This window comes from Centruroides sculpturatus, unplaced genomic scaffold (assembly GCF_000671375.1).
Source record: "Centruroides sculpturatus isolate CEXI.00-Female unplaced genomic scaffold, Cexi_2.0 scaffold657, whole genome shotgun sequence".
Lineage (NCBI taxonomy): Eukaryota > Metazoa > Arthropoda > Arachnida > Scorpiones > Buthidae > Centruroides > Centruroides sculpturatus.
This window is the reverse complement of record NW_019384866.1, coordinates 173,213-196,567: the sequence shown is the minus strand read 5'-3', so window position 1 is coordinate 196,567 and position 23,355 is coordinate 173,213. Positions and strand designations below refer to the sequence as shown.

Genomic DNA, 23,355 nt, shown 5'->3' with positions numbered 1-23,355 from the left:
AACAAACAAACAAAAAAACAGCCTACGTATAAAGTGTATTGACAAAATGTATGCAAGTTTAGTTTCACAACAAATACATAATAATACATAAAAAATTTCAAAATTGTTTTCTCGTTTTTTTGTTTGTAAATCAATCAATTACTTTCTCCAGATCAAGTTGACAAGCTATTGCTTATTCACTTGATATAGAAGCCAAAGAACTAGGACAGTGTTGTGACATGCTGCTTTTTAATACTGGAGTGGAAATATAGCACCAAACCGTCTTGTAGTACCTTCTAAACAATTCTCCAGCAGCATAATACCTTGGTAATGATTAATGATTTTGATCCTTCAGCTGGATCTAATCAAACATGTCTCCAGGTTAAATTAGTCACATGATGTCATTGTTATAAAGTGGGATACAAGATATTAAACCCATTTCAAACTGTTATTTCTTTAAACTTTTAAAAATTTTAAATTTTGATGTTATTAAAGGGCATGGATGTGGTTTAAAGTAATATCTGCCATGCTTAGGACAAATGTTTTTCATCCTTGGAATGCTTCTCCCTTGTTTTTCAGCTTTATATATTTCCAGTGATTCTAAGGCTCTAATATTTTCCGATCGTTTGGCTCTCTTAATGGTGGCAGCATTTTGTAGAACAACATGAGGAAGATCCAGCTAAAGGATCAAAAACATTAGTTATCATCAAGGTATTAAGCTACTGAAGAATTGTTTAGAAGGTACTACAAAGATGGTTTGGTGCTATAAGGTTGAAGATAATCAAATGAACAGAAAAATAAAAATAACAGATAAATCAACAATAGTATATTGAATATATTTTTATTTTTTCAACAAATTATTATAACTAGCAGACATGAAGACAACTATAATAAAAAACAAAAAGGAAAGCCCATTAGGGGATCTGTATACAAGTAAATCCAAGAGAGGTATTTTTATCTTTTTCTTGTAATTATAATAAATTCTAGCAAATGCTTAATAAAAATTGACGAATAAAATTTTTAGAAATTATTGTGAACATTTATATATGGTAACTGGAGATTTTTTGAAGGTTTTAATGAAGAATATCTTATGTACTGTACTGTACATTACAGAGCATCTAACAATAGATGGTTGGATGGCTGAGCGATCAAGGTGGCAGCCTACCACTCTGGGGACCCGGGATTGAATCAAGATGGGTTGAAAAATCCCAGGAATTTTTTTGGGGGTTCAACCAGATATGTTGGCCTGTCTTTACCACCCAGCCTCCCCATTGTGGGCCTGGCCAAACCCATAACAGGCTTGCTATAAGAGGCCCCTTAATGACCGACAGGGCGGAGAGAGTTAAAAAAAAACAGCATCTAACAATATTAAAATTTTTGTCTTTAAACAAAAACTTCAACTTCTACATTCAGAAATATTTTTATTTTGCCAAAATAAATAAAAATCTTTATCTTTTATCATATAATGCCAGCATATCCTGTACATGTCTATTACATATAATTTGAAATATTTAATTAAAATAAAATACTGGTTTTATGAACATATCTTTTATCATTAGCACTGTATAAAATTTTGTTATATTTATTTTTCTTATTATAAATAATTTAATATGTAACTTTATTTAAACAGTAATTTAATTCAGTAACAACAACAACAGAAATCTTTAATAATTACTTATTTAATACTGTATATTAAAATTTACCAATTGGGACACTCACAACTGGTTAAGTAGCAAAAAGTCTTAATAATTAACATTTTCTGTGTTATTGAAAGATGTAAATCTCACAATTTAGAACACAAGAAAATAGAACATAAGCTTTGGGAATGTTTAAAATTTTAAGTTGAAACAAAAAATAAAATGCAAAAAAATACTATAAATACAAAAATGTAAAATAAATGTTATCCTCGAGAGCAAAACAAAAGTTACAAATAAATATAAACAAGGAGATAAAAATTACACCACAACATGCTATCTTCCACATGGAAGGCATGGTTTTAGATCAACACCCCAGTAACTTGAAAGAATTTTTTTAATCACATATATATGCATCTTTACTGTTTTTTTTTTTATTTCTTGTTTACATTTATTTGTAACTTTTGTTTTTTTTTTTCTCTGCTCAAGGGAAACATTTATATATTTTATAATTTATTTATTTTATTTCTATTTTATTGTATTTATAATGTTCATTTATATTACTTTATTTTGTTTTAATTTAAAATGTTCAGCATTGCAAAACTTATGTTCTATTTTCGTGCATTCTAAATTGTTAGACTTACAACATTCAATGGAATCTTTGTAAACCTGAAGATGGTCTTTCAATACGATTGAAAACATTAGTTATTAAAGGAATTTTTGCTACTTAGAAAGGTTGAGTGTGTCATTTTTATATTAAAATTTACCAGATTTACTTATTGAATTAGGAATTTATTCATTAATTGTAAATTTAATTTAGAAAAACTTTATATTTATAATTAGATTTTAGCTTAATTTCACATATGCAAAAACATGGAAACTATGTTTTTGCATATGTACTAAATTTAAAAATGAAAAGTTTTTATAAATATTTGTATTAATGAAATTTTTCAAATCAATCATACATTATTATACTTACATTTTTCTTACCATTATTCAAAACTTGACATTCAAAACTTGATAAACTGAGTGAAAACGTATTTGTGATGATAGGAGACCATGAGGAACGTTCAATTGGTTCAATATTTACAGAATAATCTTTCTTCTCTTTGCATTCATTAGAAACACTATCACTGGACTTTTGTTTCTTTATGACTGAAAGTTTTATAACACCATGTATATTGTGCTCTTTTTTCAAATGATCAATTAAACTTGTTTTGGAAAGTAAAGATTTATAACAAGTTGCACAAATGTACTTTAATACCGTATTGTATCTCCAGTCTCCAGTAGCAGAATCAAATTCAACCATCCAACCATCACAGTTTGATAGTTTAACAATTTTGTTCTTAGAGTCTAAAGTGCTCTTCAAAGATTCTTGTTTTTTTTGTTTTTCTTGTGCAATACTCCTGGAAGACATTTCTTTTATGCACTTAGCAATTTTATCTGCAAACTCTATAGAAGATAAACTAGGAATTGGTTCATTTAAGGAAGATTCTTTTTTAACTATATTATTATGTACCACCATCTTACAAGTTTCTACACTAGATTTATCAGATAACTGATATATTTTTTCTTCACTTTGTTCATTGTGTTTAGATGTACATATTTCTGAAAAAGAATTATGACAAATATTTACATTATTTGGTTTATGAATAATTTTACTTTTTACTGGTTTTTTCAGTTTTTTCCTCTTTTTGGCCATTTGTCTGTAAAACGTCCTACATGCATATGAAAAAGTTAAATGACCTGTGAAAAATTCAACATTTTGAAAAATGTTCTTGCAATTTTTACACGAAAAACAAGTTAAATTGTTATATTTTTTGAATTCACTTGGCCAAAGAGGTTTCAAGAATTTCATTTGATGATTTTTACTACATTTATGAATTTTCATATGAATTGATGCTTGAAGATAAGGCCTTACTTGACCACATATACAAACAAATTTATGAGAATATATTGTTGTATGAAATTGTGTAAGCTTATGAAATTTCTTTTCATAATCAGAAAATACATTAATTAATAAATTTTCATCATCAATAATCCTTTTTTTATTTGAATTACTTTTGGATAAATTTTCACTAAATTCACAATTTTTTTGTGTGTTTGTAGAATTATTAACTAGAATTTTAGATGACGAAAATATTTCATTATATCTTTGCCGATATGAAAGACAATGTTTCTTTTGTGTACCTATTCGTTTAGAATGACCATTTTTACACAGTAATTGGGCCATTAACATTATTTTACTGCCTGTCAAAGGCTCTAAATGCACAGAACATGAGGTCATATGCTTCAAAATTTGTTTGCATGGATGGAACTTCAATTTTTGTTTGCTATCAAAACAAAGTCCACATCGTGGACAATATAACTTAACTGAAGACATTTTCTTTTCAAAACACTTTGAAAGAGGAAATGTTTTTGAACTGACTTTGGCAGGAAATTTTAATAATTGTTCATCTACATTATTATTAAGCCTTTTAACTTTATTCTTTATATCATTAAGTTTATCAATTTTACACAATGGAAGATGTGCATTAAATAATGGTATAGTAGTAAAAACTTTATTGCATTTATTGCATTCCCAAATCTTCTTATCAGGTAAAGATTGTTGTAAATCTACTTTCTCATTAAGCCTCATTATATTATTTGAGGTATTTTCTGATGATAATTTATTAGCTAAATAATTTTTGCAATTTTTAGCATGATCTGTATAAGCTGATACCTCTGTAAAAATATTTAAGCAATAACAACATATTACACCTATGTTTTCAGACCCTTTATTTTTACAGCAATCATCTAAATGTGCTTCAAAACTAGGAATATTAGAGAAGTGGCATGCACAAAAGTAACATTTTAATTTTAATTTATCACAGCAAGCAATTTCTGTTGAAACTTCAATATCAGATTGAAAAGTTTTTGAACTAATAGGTTTATAAAGTATGCTTTGTGATGTAAATGCAAGTGTTAGATCACTATTCATTAATTTCTTAAAATCTTGACTCAGTGCAAATTTCAACCAACAAAATACACAAAGTTTTCCTTTACCATAGATAGTATGTCCACAAGTTATGCAGCTCATGTTTTGAGACTTAGATAAATTATGTTCTAATGGAGAAACAACTGATTTATCATGACTAATATTAGTAAAAGAATTTTGTCTTTCATTATTTTCCTGTTTATCCTGTTCTGATGATATACTTGCAGTTTGAGGTTTTTCAATATAAGCTTGAGGTTTTATTTGCATTACAGAAATTTTGCAAGATGCACTATGATCTAAAAGTAATAATTTTGAAGTAAAATATTTGTTACAATTATTACAAACCCATGTACTTTTTATTTCTAAATTATCACATTTCTTTAATGGACACTGTTGGATGTGAGCAATGAGTGATTTTTGATCACAGAAATTATTCTTGCAGTATTCACAACATAAAATATTGTAATTTCTATTAAATATAGTGGGAGAATTTATATTTTGGTATGTTTTTGTCACATGTACAGATGCTACATGATTATTTAAACATTCTATCTTTTTAAACACCATTGAACAATAAGGACATCGATAAGGTATCTCACGAGATTTTAACTGACTGAGACAAAATGGATATTGACATTCAATACAATGGATGTTGGCAGAATTTGTTTTATTTAATTGATATGGATGTAATCTTGGAATAAATGATGCATTAATAGAATTACATGATATATTTTCAATTGAATTCCTTGGATTACAACTTATATTCTCAACAGAATTTCTTACATATGGAAAGCATTGTGTTGGTGGCCTTAGAGGGCTTAACATAGGATTAAAAAAGTTTGGAACATTTTGAGGAAAATTCACAGGTGGTGTCATCCTTATTCCAGATGATGGAAACATATAAGAATTAAAAACAGGAGGTGCAAAATTCAGTTCATTATTATATAAATTAGGAATTGAGGAATTATTTCTATGATTAATTGATGGAATATTAAAATTTGTAGTTCTTGATAAAATTTCTTTATTATGAGATACTGAATCAATGGCTCTTGTAAATGTTCTCAAATGTGAAGAATAAACACTGTCTTTTGTATTGAGCTGCTTCTGATTGCAGAAATTTGCCAAAGCTAGCAAACTTGAACTTTTAGGTGAAAGACTCAAATTTGGTTGTGTCATTCCAGCTGTAGGTACAAAAGAAGTTGAAAAATCATTTGATCTATTATCAAATCTTGAAGAATTATAAACTGTATTTGTTCCAGGATTACTAATGTTTAAATTTGAATTCATTGTATTTGATGAATCAAAAACTCTAGAACAATTTGGAATTCCATTTAGAAGAATATTTGAGTTTGGTGATTCAGTAGATGATGACATAAATCTTGGGGAATTAGACGTAAATGAACCTGCCATAGAAAGACCAAGCGATTCCCAATTTGAATTTACAGAATTAATATTTAGCAAAGAATTATATCCTGAAGAACTAGTTATTGTATCTGTTATAGGTGTACTAGTATTAACCTTTGACGAATCTTGAGTTATTGTATCAACATCAAATCTAGAATAGGCAGTAGTTGATAGATTTGGCATTTCAGTGTTTAAATTTGAAACTGTTGAATTTAATGGGAGAATATTTAGTCCTGAAAAATTAGATGCTATATTTGGTAATGAAATATTCGTTTTTACATTTGATAATTCATCTGTAAACAAACCATTATCAAATTTTGAAGAATTAGAAGTATTTATACTTGATACTGAAATTTCATTACATAAATTTGTTGTATTTGAAGGTGTCTCCTTATATCTCTTAGTAATTGTTGTTTTCTCTGTACCAGAATTATTCAAGTTTGTTGAATTGCAAAGTTTAATTTCAAGTGAAGAATGATTAGATGACTCTGAAAAACTCGTTTTAGCCAAATCTCTAGTGGAAACAGAATGTGCAATTAAAGAACTTGGTATTGTTACAGGACTAGTTATATTCACAACATTGTCAGATTTTACAGAATCTAATTTTGAAGTTTCAGAGGATGAACAAGTAGTACTTAAATTTGAAATTGTTGAATTAACTGCAAGAGTATTGACTAAAGTTAATGACTGTGAGATACTTGTAGAAATACTTGGTTTTGGAGAATTTTCTGAGAATTTTTCACAATTAATTGGATTTATTGAAATATTTTCATTGACATTTGATATATTATTAGAATCTAATTTTGAAATATCAGATAATGGATGAATTGGTTCATCTGAATTCTTAGAATTATCAGAAAGAATATTAGCAAGTTTAGAACAGTTAGATGTATTTAAATGAATACTAGAATCAGTAGAATTAGATAAATCAGAATTCAAATGATTGTGTGTTTCTTCATTTGCTGAATTAATTGAGAAAATTATATCTGACTTTGGAGTATTTGATGAGTCATTTGATGAATTTGATGTATTTATCTGAATACTAGATTCAACAGAACTTAATGATTCTGGACTTATTGGATTACTTGATTCTATATTTGATAAATTAACTGAGAGAATTTCATCCATAGTTGGAATGTTTTCTGAAATATTAGATGCAATATCTAATTTAGATGATTTAGAAGGTGATGCAGCTGAAAGACATTCATGTTTATTGAATGATTCTTTATCCATAAACTGAATGTTGCATTCAATACATTGCCAAGAATGAATATGATTATTATTTATAATCTTTTTACGTTTTGATGATATACCATTGGTAGCAGTTACTTTCATTCCTTCACAACTACGTAATGGAACTTTTGGGCGGCGTTTGCAAAAGTTAAGGTGTACGTCATATGTACAATTTATGTCATCAAGTTTTGTTCCACAATGAGGACATCTATTTCTTTGAAAAGCATGCTCCTTCATATGCTTACGTAAATGATTTGATGTGGGAAATGTTTTCTCACAATAATTACAAGGAACTTTTCCTTTCAGATGAAAAAAGCGCATATGTTCTAACAAATTTCCTTTGAATTTAAATGGAAATTGGCATAATTTACATACCCATGGTCTAGGAGTATCATGAGGTCCTTTTGCTTTGAATACAAAGCTGTTTGAAATATTTATATCACAACTGTTATCTAGATTTTCAGAAATGTCTGAATCCATTATCTCAAGACATCAAAAAATATATATAGTTTTTTCACAGTTTTAAATGTTCATGTTGATTTCTTCTTTATAATTCCAATATTAAAATTTTCTATTGACCATCTTTGCATAAGTAGCATCTTCTTAATTTCCATAACAATAAAAGTCTNAAAAAGCCAACGGCCACTTTCAACCATCTGTCGATGACCGTTACGACTAAAAAAAACTTCGCTAGGTCTTACTTTCGGGGGGAGGTATTATATTTCGCAATTCAGCAAAATCTGTGCTAAGTCTTATTTTCTGCGGATGTCTTATTTTCGGGGAAACACGGTAATTAGAAAGTTTTATTTCCTGTCTATGAAATACTTAAGATATACAGTATGTTAATTATCAGCATCTTGAAACATTTGTTCATAACAAATTAATTTTACTAAGCATTTTTTTGTAATAAATTCATCTACCAAATAATTAATTTTAAGAAATTTGTCCTTCATTACTGAAAATTTGTTTCCTATTATTTACCTATAATCTTGCTAGAAATGATAAATGTGATTCCAATAAATGTTGATCCTCTACTGATTTTTTATTGAAGCATTTCAGTTTTCTGTATTTGTATTTCTGATTCCATTTTTGATGAAATGAAATGGTAAAACTGCAAATAAACAAATTTTAAGTCTGTTAGAAAAGCAGTTCTACCATTTCATTTAACACTTTTTTTTTTAAACTACTAGGATTTATAATTTAACATAAAAGTTGCTTTAAAAATTATTAGTCTAAAGAAATTACTTTTATAAACTAATTCATTAATTAAAGAATTTTTTTTATTCACTTAACATTAAACAATTATATACACATATCATCATCTCTCTGCTTTCAACATATTTTTAAAATATCTTCAATCATTATTTTTTATATTAAACATGTATTTTATGAGGGCTGTTCAGAAAGTTCACAGCCTTGTCTATATGCGGCACTGCGATCAATTTAATTTTTGGCGGGAATAATTAAGCCATCTTTGCTAAAGATACGATACCAAATTTCCGCTTGTTTTGTCATAAAGTTTTGCCACAACAGCTTAGCAGATAGTCAGTCTGCACATGCTTTGTCAAAAATGGAGAAGACAGAGACTCGTGCAGTCATAAAATACCTGATAAAAAAAGGGTTGACCCCATCTCAAATCAAAGCTGACATGAATGAAGTTTTGGGAGAGTCTGCTCCTTCATACACCACTGTGAAAAAATGGACAGCCCTTTTTAAATCTGGCAGAGTGTGTGTGGAAGAAGACCCTCACAGTGGATGGCCGTCAACTGCTGTCACTGAAGAAAATATCGACAAAGTTCACGATTTGGTATTAGCAGATCACTGTTTGAAAATGCGTGAGATAGCTGAGACAACAGGCATCTCTGTCAACCAAGTGCACCACATCCTAACAGAAAATTTGGGTATGACGAAGGTCTCAGCAAGGTGGATGCCGTGTCTGCTGACCGCTGAGTAAAAACATGTTCGCACTTTGATGTCAAAGGAGTGTTTGGACTTCTACCAGTAAAACCCACAGGATTTCTTGCGTCAGTTTGTGATTACTGACGAAACATGGCTCCATTACTACACTCCCGAAACAAAAAAAAAACAGTCAAAGCAATGGAAACATCACAGTTCGTCACCACCAAAGAAGGCAAAGACAGTTCCATCAGCAGGGAAAGTGATGGCCTCGGTTTTTTGGGATGCTAAAGGCATCATCTTTATTGACTACCTAGAAAGAGGAAAGACCATCAATGCTGTCTATTACTGTGAACTTTTGGANCTTTTAATTATAAATATTTTAAAATCTTTTTTAAAGACCATCTTCAGGTAAAATACAGAATAGATAAAAGCTTTGGATTCTAACCAACATTTGCTGTTTCAAAGCTTTTATATTATATTGTATTCTTTCATTTCATTCAATATGCCATGTCTTTAGTTCTCTCTACATCAATCCACACTTCAATTGATATTTGTAGACACTACTACTTCAACCTTTATCTTGAAAGCTGATAAATATCTGATAATGGCTCTCAGAGAACCATTTAGAGACTGACTAGCTTTTTTTGTACATTACTTCTTTACACAGAATAAAAAGCTGGATGATCAAATCTTGAATCCATGTTATTGGATATTGTTGACAAAAAAATTAATTAGAAAAATTTTAAAGTTTATCTCAGCAAGAAAGATGTATTTGTTACTGGCAAAACCCGATTTCAGGCCAAACAGATTTGTCCTATACGTATCAGGATATTATATTTTGGCCTAAATACTTTAGGCTTAACTACTTTGACCTAGGCTGAACTGATTTAGAATTATTGTTCAAGTATGTTAATGGTTAAAATAAAATTAAGCAATCAATTAAATGAACAATATTTATTCAAACAGTCTACTTAATTATAAAAACAGTATTGATTAGAAGTGGCACAACACTTGTACAAAACTACAAAATAAAAATAAGCTAATCAGTACTTATCAGTTTGTATTTTTTTTTAAGCCATGCACTTTTAAAGGCAATTAACTTTCGAAAATATTTTCAAAAATTCAAACAAAATAATAAAAATAATTTTTAGAGTCAAACTAAAATTAAAAATTAACTTATTTGTGCTTCTTAGTGTAGCATATAAAATATTTAATCTTTTATTTATTTTTACAGGGTGTACTGTGGTGGCATTATGAATTACACAAAATCATTTTTTTTTACACTGGCAACTATTTGTAGCACAGTTTTTGGTACAAGTGTACCTCATAAAACCTTGTCCTGTCCCAACTGAATGTTTGGTAGCTGCAGTCCTTAGTGAGATTTGAACATCTTGATTAACATCACTTTCTTGTAGAAATTTTTGAGTACAAAGGTCAAATTCAGTTCTGTAATAAACAAATATTTTATTTTGACCAAATTACATAACATACTTATGCTTTTTAGATCAAACAAAACGGCGTTTAACATTGCGCTTTTTTCTTCGAAGATCTTTATCAGGCCTTCATTGTAAGTAAATATTATACAAAAACCCCCTCTGAAAAAATTCATAAAACTTGAATACCTCTTCCAAATATAAAAACAATAATCATCGAAATCAGTTCAGATTTGACAGTGAAATTGAGTAACAATGTCATTAAAAAATAATTTATTTTTTTAAAGTAATTTGAGAAAAAATAAATAATAACATGCATAACTAACTTGCAATAGAGTGTCTGCAATATTCCATGCTTAGTTCCAATTTTGTACAGGCCTTCATTGTTTATTTCAAGAACAATGTTAATAACATTTCTTAGGTTGTCCCTTCCTCTGTCTACATCAGGAATCGGCACAGTCACATTATCTCCCACTTTAGATGGCGGATGCGATTTGTCAGAAGCAGATTTCATTTTTTTTGCATGTTTCTGAAGGTTTTCAGCAGCTGTTTATCTTGCCTTTTGGATATCATCACTAATTTTAGAAGTTTCAGTATCATTACCATCACTATCATCTCCCGAATCATTATGATAATTTGTCTGTCTATGGGTTAAATCGGTTTCAATAAGTTTTTGAAAGTCATCTTCATCTTGAATATCCTTTATTATTTCTGGTAGTAGTGATGATATTGAAAGACCAACTCTGGGTTCAACTCCAAACATAGCTTTGTAAGATGATTGTTTTATGCCCGAATGATAGGCCCTGTTTTTCATAAATTGTACATACCTCAAGCCTTCTGACCATTTAGTCGATTGATTATCTTTTAGTCAACAACTGATCATCTTCTCGACATCTTGGTTGGCTCTCTCAACTGAGCCCTGACTTTGGATGTGCCATGATTTTCCATGTACTATCTTCTGGCCAAAGACATGCTATTTCACATATAATACAATTGATGAATTCTCCTCCATTGTTTGACTGCAAAATACATGGGGCACCTATTGTCAAAAATATGTCATTCAAATGGTAGGCTACTTCTTCAGCTTGTTTAGATTCTAAAGCACGAAGCAAAATAAACTTGGTCAAGTGGTCTTGGTAGACCATGATAAATTTAAACTTTCCATCAGGTTGAGTCTGAAAATCAATGAGATCCACTTGGCACCTACTGTTCATTTCAGAATGTAAAATTGGCTTAGAAACTAAACCTCTCCTTTTTTGTCTTCTTTTCTTGACATGTTACACACATTGATAAATAAAGGTTAATCATCTGTTTTGTGATATTAGCATATTTTAAAGATGTCTCAGCCAATAATCTGTCACGTCTGACAGCTCTGTGAGCTGCATCAATAATATCATACAATTCCTCAGCCAGAATAAAGTATTTTATGTTCCCTTCACTACAGGCAACAAGTTTTTTAACAGAACCAATGTTTAAAGTTGCAAACCTTTTTAATCGCCTTTGATGAAGCGGTGTCTTAACTTGAGCTTTTTCAGCCTCTTCCACTTGTAGGATAAGATCTAAGTATTTATCCTTTGCTAAAACATTAAAATGAGAAGATTTTATATTTTCACTTTGCAAAATTTCTTTTAAAAACTGCTCTCTCCATTTTAACTGATCAACTTGAACACTAGATGATGACTCATCCATAACATTATGAAAACAACACAAAACTTTTAAACTAGATACATTCAAAAAATCAAATTAATACAGCTTTACAAATTGCACATAGGTACACAAGTCACAACACGACTGCGCGTAAGAGTGAATTCTCATTTTTCACCGAATGCTTGCCCTCTGGTGTTTAAAAATAAAACTATTTTATCTGGGCCATTTGAATCTTCTTTTGTATTAGCAGTAAAGATAAATAGCGATAGAGAAGCTCTCTGTTGAGTTTCAAATTGAAATTTCAAAGCCATACGGGAGCCCAATATAAGTTTTAGTCTATTCCCACATGAAAAATATATGATTATTCGAAAATCGGTCAGCTATATTTATTAGCTTCTCCAAATTCTGAAAGATGGATTAGACCGTTAAGAATTGGCAAAAGTTTGCTGATTGTCCAGCTTTATATGAACAAGTTATGCTGTCAATTTTAAAGGATTTTTCCTTAAAGTTTAAAATGCCAGTAATTTTGTGGGGGATGTCAGAGCTAATGTTTTTTAACACAAAGGGCACAAATATGTATAGAATGATCTCACTCATTTGTTTTGATACCACGTAATGACATGTCCCGCTAGCAATAATTGTTCTCCTTCTATAAAATTTCTCGATTATCAGCTATAAGCAGCATATATCATATGGTTCATATTTAAAAATTTTTTTAAAATTCTCGGTTATACATTTTTCAAATAATCTTAAGAATGTTCCATTTCTGCATTCCATTTGAGAAAACTTTAACCTGAGGAAGATCTCCTGTGTAGATAAAAAATGTTTGTGTTTGCATTAAAATATCCTGGAATTGTACTTTTAAGGTTCAGAGGCATGCTGTTTTTATGATATATATGATTATATCAGACAGTAATATATGATTAATTTTACATTACTAGTTACAAATGACCCAGATAAAGTAGCCATTTTGTAAAATGCAGGCCCTCTATAGTTCATGAAAAACACAAATAGACAACGAAAGCATGATAGAAAGGGGAACGAGAGGGAAATCCCCGCATTAACAGGTACCAATGTGTTTATTTTATCACTTGCAATGAATAAATCAGTTTGGCCTAGGTCAAACTAGTTAAGTCTAAAGTATTAAGGCCAAACTAGATTGTCCTGGGCTAAACTAGTATATCCTGACTCGTGTAGCTTGGCCTGAAATCAGGTTTGGCGGTAACATATACAAACAGTACATATGTTGTTTCACCACTCACAGTGAACGAGTGTTGGAATAACATATGTGTTTATTGCTTTAAATTTGTGATGTTAATAATAATAATAGTCATCAAACTCACAGACAAACAATACAATAAAATCAGATACATTATAGACAAATCCATTACAATGTCACAATGTACAAAACACATGCACTGAAAAAAATCAGCAAGTACACCGAACTCATCCAGGAAATAAGAGCTGTGGAAGATGGATAGGGTGCTTATTATACCCATTATTCTCTCCTCTACAGGTGTCATACCATACACACTAAACAAAAGCCTGAGAACAATACAGTTGAACAGAACATACACCACACTACAGAAGGACACTATATTGAATACATGTCATATTGTTTAGGAAATTTCTGAATACAGAAGCACACTGACACATTTATTTAATTTTTGTTTTGTTTTGGTTGCTATGCCTTGACTCTGGTCCAGCATAGAACACAGCAACAGTGCCAACCGAGTATAACCCTATAACCCACTAAACCCAAAATAATAATAATAATGCTGACAATATCAACATTTCTTGATTGCCTGAAGTAGATTTAAGTTTAATTCATACTCTCTCTTCTTTTCCAAGAAGCACTCACTAAATTTACAGGCACTGATCCTGAATAATGGCCATGTATTCTCAAAATCAACACTTCCAAGCTAGGAGGGAAAACTATTATGTGAACACTTACATATTACCAGATTGCACTATTATATTTTACACAATCAGACATTCGCACACTAGTTTATGCAGGTGCAGTCACAATAGTGATCTACCATGGAATAAAACTACATCCACAGACAGAAGCATACAAATCAAAAACCCCACAGAAGCCTGCTTGGCAAAGAAGAAAAGAAATACAAATAAAAATATTAGACAGCAGCTAGGCAGGTTGACACAATATGCTAACAACAAAACAACACTTAAATTAATGAAACAACTAAAAAAATTTTCAAGAAAATTAAAACACATATTAAGCACAAACAACACATAGCAGAATACATTAACATACTGAAACAAAAACTTGCAGCCAAAGCATGGCGACTCCAATGATACAAAATTTGCTCTGTATGGAAACAACAAAATAAATTATTCACAAACAACGAAAAAAATCTTCTACAGACAAATTAATACCAAATCTATTTCAGATTGCCAGCACAATGGCATACCAACTGAAGAAAAACTCACAAATTATTAATCTTCTTTTTGGTCTACTGCTGTCAAGTGCAATGCTAATGCAGACTGGATTAAAGAGGAGAGCAAAGACATACAGGATACACTTAGTTTGCATTGTGTTGAAATAAATACACAGGACATCTGTTGCACAATGCAGAAAGCACACAACTGAGTAGACTACATTCTATAAATAACAATGCTAAACCCCGATATACTATAAAGCTAGACTCCAACCGATGCCGAATTCTATCAGGCTAGATATGGCTAATTACTAAATAAATTATGCAACCAATTTGGCACTAGAAGGAGGGGTTAATAACTTTAATAATTATAATTATTAAAGTTATTAAGAGATGATGCCTAATGCCTCTCTCTAGTGCCAAATTGGTTGTATAATTTATTTAGTAATTAGCCATATTTATTTAGTAATTAACCTGACAGAATTTGGCATTAGTTGGAGTCTAGCTTTGTAGACAACATTCACAATTTCTGGTATAAAAAATTTACATCCTGCACCTGAAACTAGCTAAACATTTAACTCATATCATCATCAATTGACCAATCATGCAAATTTTTCTCATGTAGGGCATCACCTACATGAGAAAACACAGTACAAAAACACTGTACACCACCACCAAAAGACACTGCACAGTACAGACCAATTACATGTATTCGAATACCCTTACAAGATTCTTAACTCTTGCATTGAAAATAAAATATATAGTCATATTAATGAACACAACATTTTTATAGAACAACAAAAAGGCTGCCATAGAAATCACAAAGGTTGCAAAGAACTACTACTCATTGACTCTTATCCTATAGCATACATTGATTATAGAAAAGCATTTGACAGTATCTCACACATTTGGCTGCTGCACATACTTTGCAAATTCATCCCCCACTAATTAGTTTCTTTGCTTTTTACCATGCTTCACTGGAGAACAACCTCAATAACACTCACATAAATCAAATATACATCAGGCAAGAAATTTTTCAAAGAAATTCCTTGAGTCCTCTTTGGTTCTGCCTTGCACTTAATCCTTTATCTAATACATTGAACAAAACACTATGGTTGCAATATCAGATACAACAGTTCACATTATTACACCTCATGTACATGGATGATATTGAACTTAATGCATCCACACAAAATCTGCATTATCATTTCTTACAAACTACACGCACATACTCAAATGATATACAAATGAAGTTTGGTGTAGACAAATGCAAAACACCATATATTGAAAAAGGAATTCTGAAAAAAGGAGACTTTGTACTCAGAAGTGGAGATTTTATTGAATCCATGGAAGGAGAATCTTAAAAATATTTAGGATTCCAACAAGCCAAACTTACAAACATGCACAGATAAAACAAAGATTAACACTTGAATACCAGAACAGATTACATGCAGTACTAAAAACACACCTAAATGCAAAACATACTATTAAAGCTATTAATATACATGTTGTCCCTGTATTCACTTATTTTTTGGAGTTATACACTGAACACACACAGATCTTAAACACCTCCAAAGGAAAAAAGGAAAACAACAATGACACTTACTATGCATAAACAATATCACCCAAAATCATCTGTAGAAAGACTATCTCTTCCTTGTAAAGAATGTGGCCATGGCTTTACTAATATAGTTAATCTGCACTACAAATAAATTCTGAGACTGGACACTGAGGAAGTTTTTCCACAAAAAACAAGAAACATCAAGACTACATAAAGCTATAATTCTGGCAGACTACAACAGAGCCATAATCACAGATAAAATAATTCATCACAATAGATCTGACATCACTCTCATTGACAAATGCAGTAAGATCACATGGCACTACAGAAAGCTGCAATATTGAATACATGTCACATTGTTAGGAAGTTTCTAGATGTTGACACACATACCAATAACACAGCTTAATGATACACTTGTTTGGGTAGCTACTCTGACTTTAATCCAGCATAGCACTTGGAACCAGTATCAGCTGAGCATGATATTCACAATGTTATAATAATAATAATTATTATTAGATAAATAAAGCAGAAATGAAGCAAAAATTTTTATCATTCAGCATTTTTGGTAGATTCCTTTTGAAAGTGAAATAAAAGAAACAAGGGGAAAAACGAAAATATTTGAAATGGAACCTTCTAAACTGCATACAAATATCATGTTTTTAACAGTCAATTCTGAGTTGCAGAGTATGCCTTCGTACAGGTTACGTGAAAGTTTTATTTTAATTCTAGTAATTTTTGTAGGATGTATGTCCATGCAGGTCATCTGCATGAAATTAATTTAATTTAAGGTAACTCTAATCTATTTTAAAATGATAAGACTAATATTAATACAAAACAAAAAGTTTGGAAAAATTTTACATTTAATAAAATGTTATGTTTTATTATTTAAAAGAACAAAAAGATTTGAAAGTAGCAAACTAAAAATATTTCTATATATTTTTAATAGTAAAAATAATTCCATAAAGCAGAAGTAAGTATTATTTAAGAGAATGGATCAATCATTATTAATATTAGGTTATACTACATAAAATTGCTGTTTTGACTGTGTTGAAAATTGACTACAATTAGTGAAAATGATGTAAAGTGTATTTCTGGTCTGTTATAAATTTTAAATAACATTTATTATGCTCATCACTCTTCTTTGATTATCAAGTTATTTTTGTTATATTTTTCTGTAGAAATGCACAATATATTTTTTATACAAGTTTAAAATGGGACATAATAAAATTGAGGCAGTGGAAACATTTTCAACTTTTAAAAAACCAAGTAAAAAATTACTTGGCAGTGGTTCACATAACAATTTGTTTTGGGAATCTGAATCTCAAAAATGAAGATGGAAGAAAGTCTCAAATTATTATTATTTTAACAGTTTAAAGTAATTAAATTTGAATAAAATTAGATTATTTTTGATATACAAAAATATTATACATAAATTTGTATTTTTCTTAAAATTTGGTATATTATTATTAAGAATAAAACAACTTAAACAAAAATATAACAACTCTTTAATTAAAAGTAATTGATAAATAACTTATTTATATGTTGATTTGAAAATTTTAAATATTAAAATATATTTCAAAGTAAATTTGAATTAATTTTCAAAGGAATAACAATAAGTTTTCAATTAAAAACTTTTTCACCTATCTAATATACATGTTATGGTCAATGATGTGAGTTCATAAAATCATGTGAATAGGCAGTCACTAGGACATCTGCACATACTGTTGGGCAATGACATGAATAGACAGGGCAGGGATGTTAATCACCACTCTAGTGGGCCCCAGTGCCACTTGGATAATAATGCAAACTGTCATGGCAGCCATTGAACTCAATGTAATGTCTAGTCCTATTTCTTAAGTTGGCAGTTGTCAAAACAGACTCCTACAACTTGGCAAAAAGTGGTTTAGAGGATATGCAGAAAAGAAAAAGGGACACCAATAGACAATTATTTTCAGCTGTTTAATGAAGTAGAATCAGTAAAAGCATAACAGTTTCTTTAAAAATTTTTTAATATAAGTTTTATATTTCATATCATATATGAATTTGATTCATATACAACTAAATCAAATTCATTGTTATTTTTGAATGAGAATATTAGATGCTAATGAAAATCAAATCAGCGAAGATAAATGCATTTTAAATCATATATTAAATATTTTCAGGAAATACATACAATAAAAAATAACCTATTATTTCTGTACATATAATTAGAATTTAAGAATAAATAAATATTAATTAAAAATATGTTTTTGATCTTTAAAGATTGTTTAAAAAATCTTTTAAAAATAAAATGCAAATATTTCCTGATAATTTTATAGTTTACTTTAAAAAATGGCTTTTCAATCTATTCTAAAAAGAATCTGTTATGCTTCTACTAATTCTACTTTACAAAACAGCTGAAAATAATTAACTGTTTATTGGTACTATTTCTTTGTTCTGCATATATGTTTCCCTACAACTGAGTGAGAAGTGGTTTAGTCTGTTTTGACAACTGCCAAGTTAAGTGGGAAGGACTATAACCTTATTTTAGTTTTTGTTATTTTATTAATATACTGCAAAAGCAGACTTTATTTATTTATTTAAAATTATAACAAGTAATGACTTAATTCAGGGATTGCTTGTTTTTTATTGTTTTTGACCATATTTGACCATCATCAGTATCCATTAAGGAACAACTCTTTTTTGAATAAATTAATATTCTTAGAATGCCAAATTATTCATACAATCATTAATAAAGTTGGTTTAATTTTAAATTTTATTATAAACCTAGAATAAGATCATTATTCTAGTGTCATATTTTAGTTGTGGTTATTTGTTATACTTTTATAATAAGGTACTACCATTTATGGATTTCAAAGATATTTATTTTTTTATTGTCATGTAGTCCTATGCCATCTTATCCAGGAGATAGAAAAATAATGTAGGACCTACATTACAGTTTATGCCCTATTTAAGTATACATTCACATTTATGTTTTAAATGTTGGGATCAAAGAGATTCCCAAAAAATATTAAAAAAAAGAATTAAAAAAAAACAATTTGTCATATTGATATTCAATAACAACCAATGACTGACTATCATTCATGTCAATGCATAGTCATTGTTGACAATACTCACTGAAAAGAACATGATATCTGGTAAAGACGTGGTTTCATGTTACTTTGGCTATTCACATAAATGAACAAACATTCATGTCATTTTATGTTTCACACCATTGATTATAACATATATAAACCAAACTTTAAATTTTATAAATAAGGACTTATTGGAATTAATTAAGATATTTTAACTTTAATGCAATATTAACATAAAATATGTCATTATTAAAACTGTTAAGGCAATTAATATATCTTAAATAAATATATTTAGAATTTAGTGTAAATTTCACTTAAAATATGTCTGTCGAGAAAATGTTAACATTACTATTTAATAACTTACAGATAATATATAAATAAAATTTATATAAAAATTAAATTATTCAAATATTACTCTTGTTTTTCATTAAGAATAAATTAAGTATTTTTTACTTCAAATTTTCTGTTTTGATTTATTCAACTGCTGAATTTATTATTATTATTATGAATACTGCTGAACAATAAAGGCATGCAATTTATGTTTATTATAAACGTAAGTTGTATGCATTTATTATTCAGTAATATTTTACTTTTTTAAATATCTAGAAGTTAAGTAAACAAAGGCAGCTGTTCCATCTGTAGAAGCAAATTAACACTGTACCTCATCCAGTGAAGCAAGGTTAATGGCATCAAGTTACAATAAGGAGTTTTACATTACATTTTAACTTAAATTTTATGAATAAAATAGAATATTTAAAAATTTATTTTATTTGTGATATACTAATATAAATTTATTGTTCATATAAAATCACTGAAATAAAAAATATTTAAATGAATTCTCTAACAAATTCTCTTTAAATTAAAAATTTATTTTAAAAAATATTAATTTTTAATTAATGAAATCTTCATAGATCTTTTAATTTTGTTAGCTAAAAATATACAAATTTAATTAAACCAACTTTATTACAAATCTAGAATACCAATCTTATTGTATTAGCAACAAAATTTTCCTTGATGATATTTACTTATTTACTCAAATACAGTATCTTTTATTACTTTATTTTAGATTGACAATACTTACAAAAGAAAATGTTTAATGAAATATTTTTGTGACTCTTCAAAGTGTATATTTTTTAAGTACAGAGCATGATTAAATAATTTTAGATTTAACTCATGCTTAAGGCCAAACATGTTCAAGGTCAAGTTTTCTTACCAGTACTTCTTCAGTGAAACATGCCAAATAAAGCAATGAAAAGTAGATTTAAAAAGTTAATAAAAGTTGTATTTAAAAATTTTTGTGGGTATGTATTTGTTGTTCTGTCATGTTTTTGTTATTAACCTTTCCTTTTTATTTTGCATTTTTTTTATTTTTTAAACAATCTCTCAGATTAATGAAAAGTGTCGGAATTTATTTAATAATCAGCACATTGTCTAAAATCATACCCAGAACATCTGCTACAATCATGTTTGAAAATAATTCTTAATTTAATTAATTTAACCCTTTAGTTGCAGTAATTAATGATTAAAAGTACATTGCTTAAGAAGTTGTTTTAAATACTATAAGATATCTTATTTAAAATTTGTTATATTGACTTCAACAAAGAATAAGAATGGAAACAGAAATGTAATTTTCCATTTCCATTAGTCATGTCTCTCTATTGTCTTGATAACTGTAAAAGTCTATTTAATTTACACATTAATATTTTTAAAGCATCTCAGTTTCATTTTGAAAATATTATTGCACAAATTAAGCAAATTACCAGAGTTAAAAGACAATGAAGAAATATTGCTTATTATTAGTTAAGGAAATGCAGGAGGAGTTGAAGGTAATGTCATACCTAAAACAAATGAAAGATCTGACTTAAGTCATGAACATGGCTTTTGACCTAATTAGAAAAATAATATTGCAACATAATCTAATAGACTGCAGAGAAATAAACAAATTCCAAGTGTTTTCACCTTTTATAATCAGGTTTCTTCAGTTAACATTTTGAAAAAGAATAAATTTGAAGAACACAAAACATTAATAGTAAATGTAACATTTTGTAAAATCAATACATATAAATTAAAGCAAAAATTCTTTGATTTCATTTTAGGTACAAATAATAAAATAATTAATTATAACTGGTTTTATATATAGTTTTCAATTCATTACTTTAGGAAATAATAAAAGCATATATGAATGTAGTTCTTGAAAGTAGAATTGCTGAAATAGATACTTTCATGTAACTAGGAAGTTTAATTACCTCAAATAGAAAATGTAAAATTGTTTTTTCATTCCTTATATTAACAACAAGGTCTATAAACATTGCTTTTAAGAATAAATGAAATTTCTTTGTTCTTAAAAACAGTTTTTATGGAAGATCAGATATAATGTGGCAATTAAAATGTAAGATAAAAGAGCTATTAAAGATTTTAAAAAATAGCTCATTAAAAGTTTTATTTAGAATTTGGTTTTGTACTGTACAAGCAAAGAATTTGGAAAAATCAAATAAAGCTTAAAGATATCTGAAGTACAGTAATACCCCAAACTTACGCGATAGGTGGGACCGAGCAATAACCGCGTAAGTCAAATTCGTGTAAGTCGTGGTATAATTTCGCAATTTGTGTAAAATTCAAGTACAGTAGAGCCTCGATTATCCGACCCACAATTAACCGACCGTCCTAGTCGGCAAATTTCAAATGTCCGCTAGTGATGTGGTGCTACAATATTTGGCTGTCTTGGCTACTTTAATATTATTTTTACGTGTTTTAGCTAGCAACACTCATTCGACTATGAAAGGGAGCCAGTAATTAAACGAGGCTTAATTTTCTAATTTTTAACGATACAATAGCAACGATTATTAATTTTTAAAATTTTTGTTAGGCTTAACATTGATGAAAATTCAACGCGAAGTAGGTTAATAGCAATATACTAATATACTGATTACATGGGATATAATAATATACTACACTAATAATGGATTTTTTCATACTTTTCGGTTATCTGACTTTTCAATTATCCGACCAACCCCAGTCCCCAATTGAATTGGATAATCAAGGCTCTACTGTATGTATGTATGTATGTATGTATGTAAGCTAATAAATGTTCTTGTTAATCTTATCTCGTCTTTTGATTCGTTCACGGTTACAAGAAATCACAACATATTATCTCTCAAGTCTCTGTAGATATAACAAACACAGAAAAAAATAACTCAAAATAAATTATAGCTATGTGTCGATTCCGCGTGGCACGTCTGAATATGTAAGCTGAACAATAGTGTTGGGGGAGTGAGTAATCAAGAGTTGTGTGGCACTCAAACAAAAGACGAATCAACGAGATTTGAAAATCGCGTAACTCTGAGTTTGCGTAAGTCGGGGTAGCATAAGTCGAGGTATTACTGTATTAAAAATCTCAGACCAGAATCATCCAACTTAAATTAAGAGCCATTTTCAATTACAGGTCTAGGAAACATTTCCATTCAGCTCTTATAATATATCAAGACCATTTACAATGGCCTGTTAATCAAAGCCCTTTGATATACCCTATTTTTGTGAAGATTATCTGCAAATAGCATAATTAACATCTTTCAAAAACACACAATCAGGTAAGCTGGATGCTATTTTTAAATTGTAAGTAAAAACTTAAACAGATTTCCTTTGACTGAAGTTACTACCGGTAAAAAAGTATCTTTAGAAAACTTGAACATACAGACATAGTTTAATTTTGATTCTTTTCTATTCATTTCCTGTGTATCCCATAACTGATATCATATCACACTTTTATTTGAATTTGTATCTAAAGCTAATAAATTTCTAATAATTATCCTCTATCTGGATATAATAAAATCATTTCAGAGAACTTTTACAATTAAGATACCTAATGCTATAACTGTCATAATAACAATCTGTAAACTCATTGTTCTTTTCATTGTTTATATAGTGAATTTTGACAACTAAAAATATTCATATATATTTATAATGATAGCCATAATTATAGCATTATGGTGTAAATTGAATGTACAGAAATTGAATACATATGTATGGGCATGTTATGCCTATACACGTCTTTGGTGACTTTTTTCCAAATCACCAAGTTTGGAAAAAAGTTACAATGGCAGATTAAATACATTAAA

The 23,355-nt window shown here is 29.0% G+C and overlaps 2 protein-coding genes across 8 annotated transcripts in view; both read right to left on the bottom strand.

The window, feature by feature from the left end:
- LOC111630785 overlaps positions 1-23,355 on the bottom strand; it is a 137,917-nt gene that overhangs the window by 57,326 nt on the left and 57,236 nt on the right. For 5 of the 7 annotated variants that reach the window (XM_023374935.1, XM_023374938.1, XM_023374934.1 and 2 more), the window contains one exon: positions 2,593-7,853. In XM_023374935.1, coding sequence (XP_023230703.1) covers positions 2,593-7,707 — 5,115 coding nt within the window. In that variant the 5' untranslated portion in view covers positions 7,708-7,853. The remainder of the gene's footprint in view (positions 1-2,592; positions 7,854-23,355) is intronic. The other 2 variants (XM_023374940.1, XM_023374939.1) reach the window with 1 other exon arrangement.
- Positions 11,110-12,517, bottom strand: LOC111630784 (KRAB-A domain-containing protein 2-like). The gene is made up of 4 exons (XM_023374932.1): positions 12,382-12,517; positions 11,806-12,136; positions 11,484-11,762; positions 11,110-11,362 (listed from the first exon to the last, which is right to left on the bottom strand). Exons 1-4 carry the CDS (start codon positions 12,515-12,517, stop codon positions 11,110-11,112), a joined length of 999 nt encoding a protein of 332 aa, XP_023230700.1.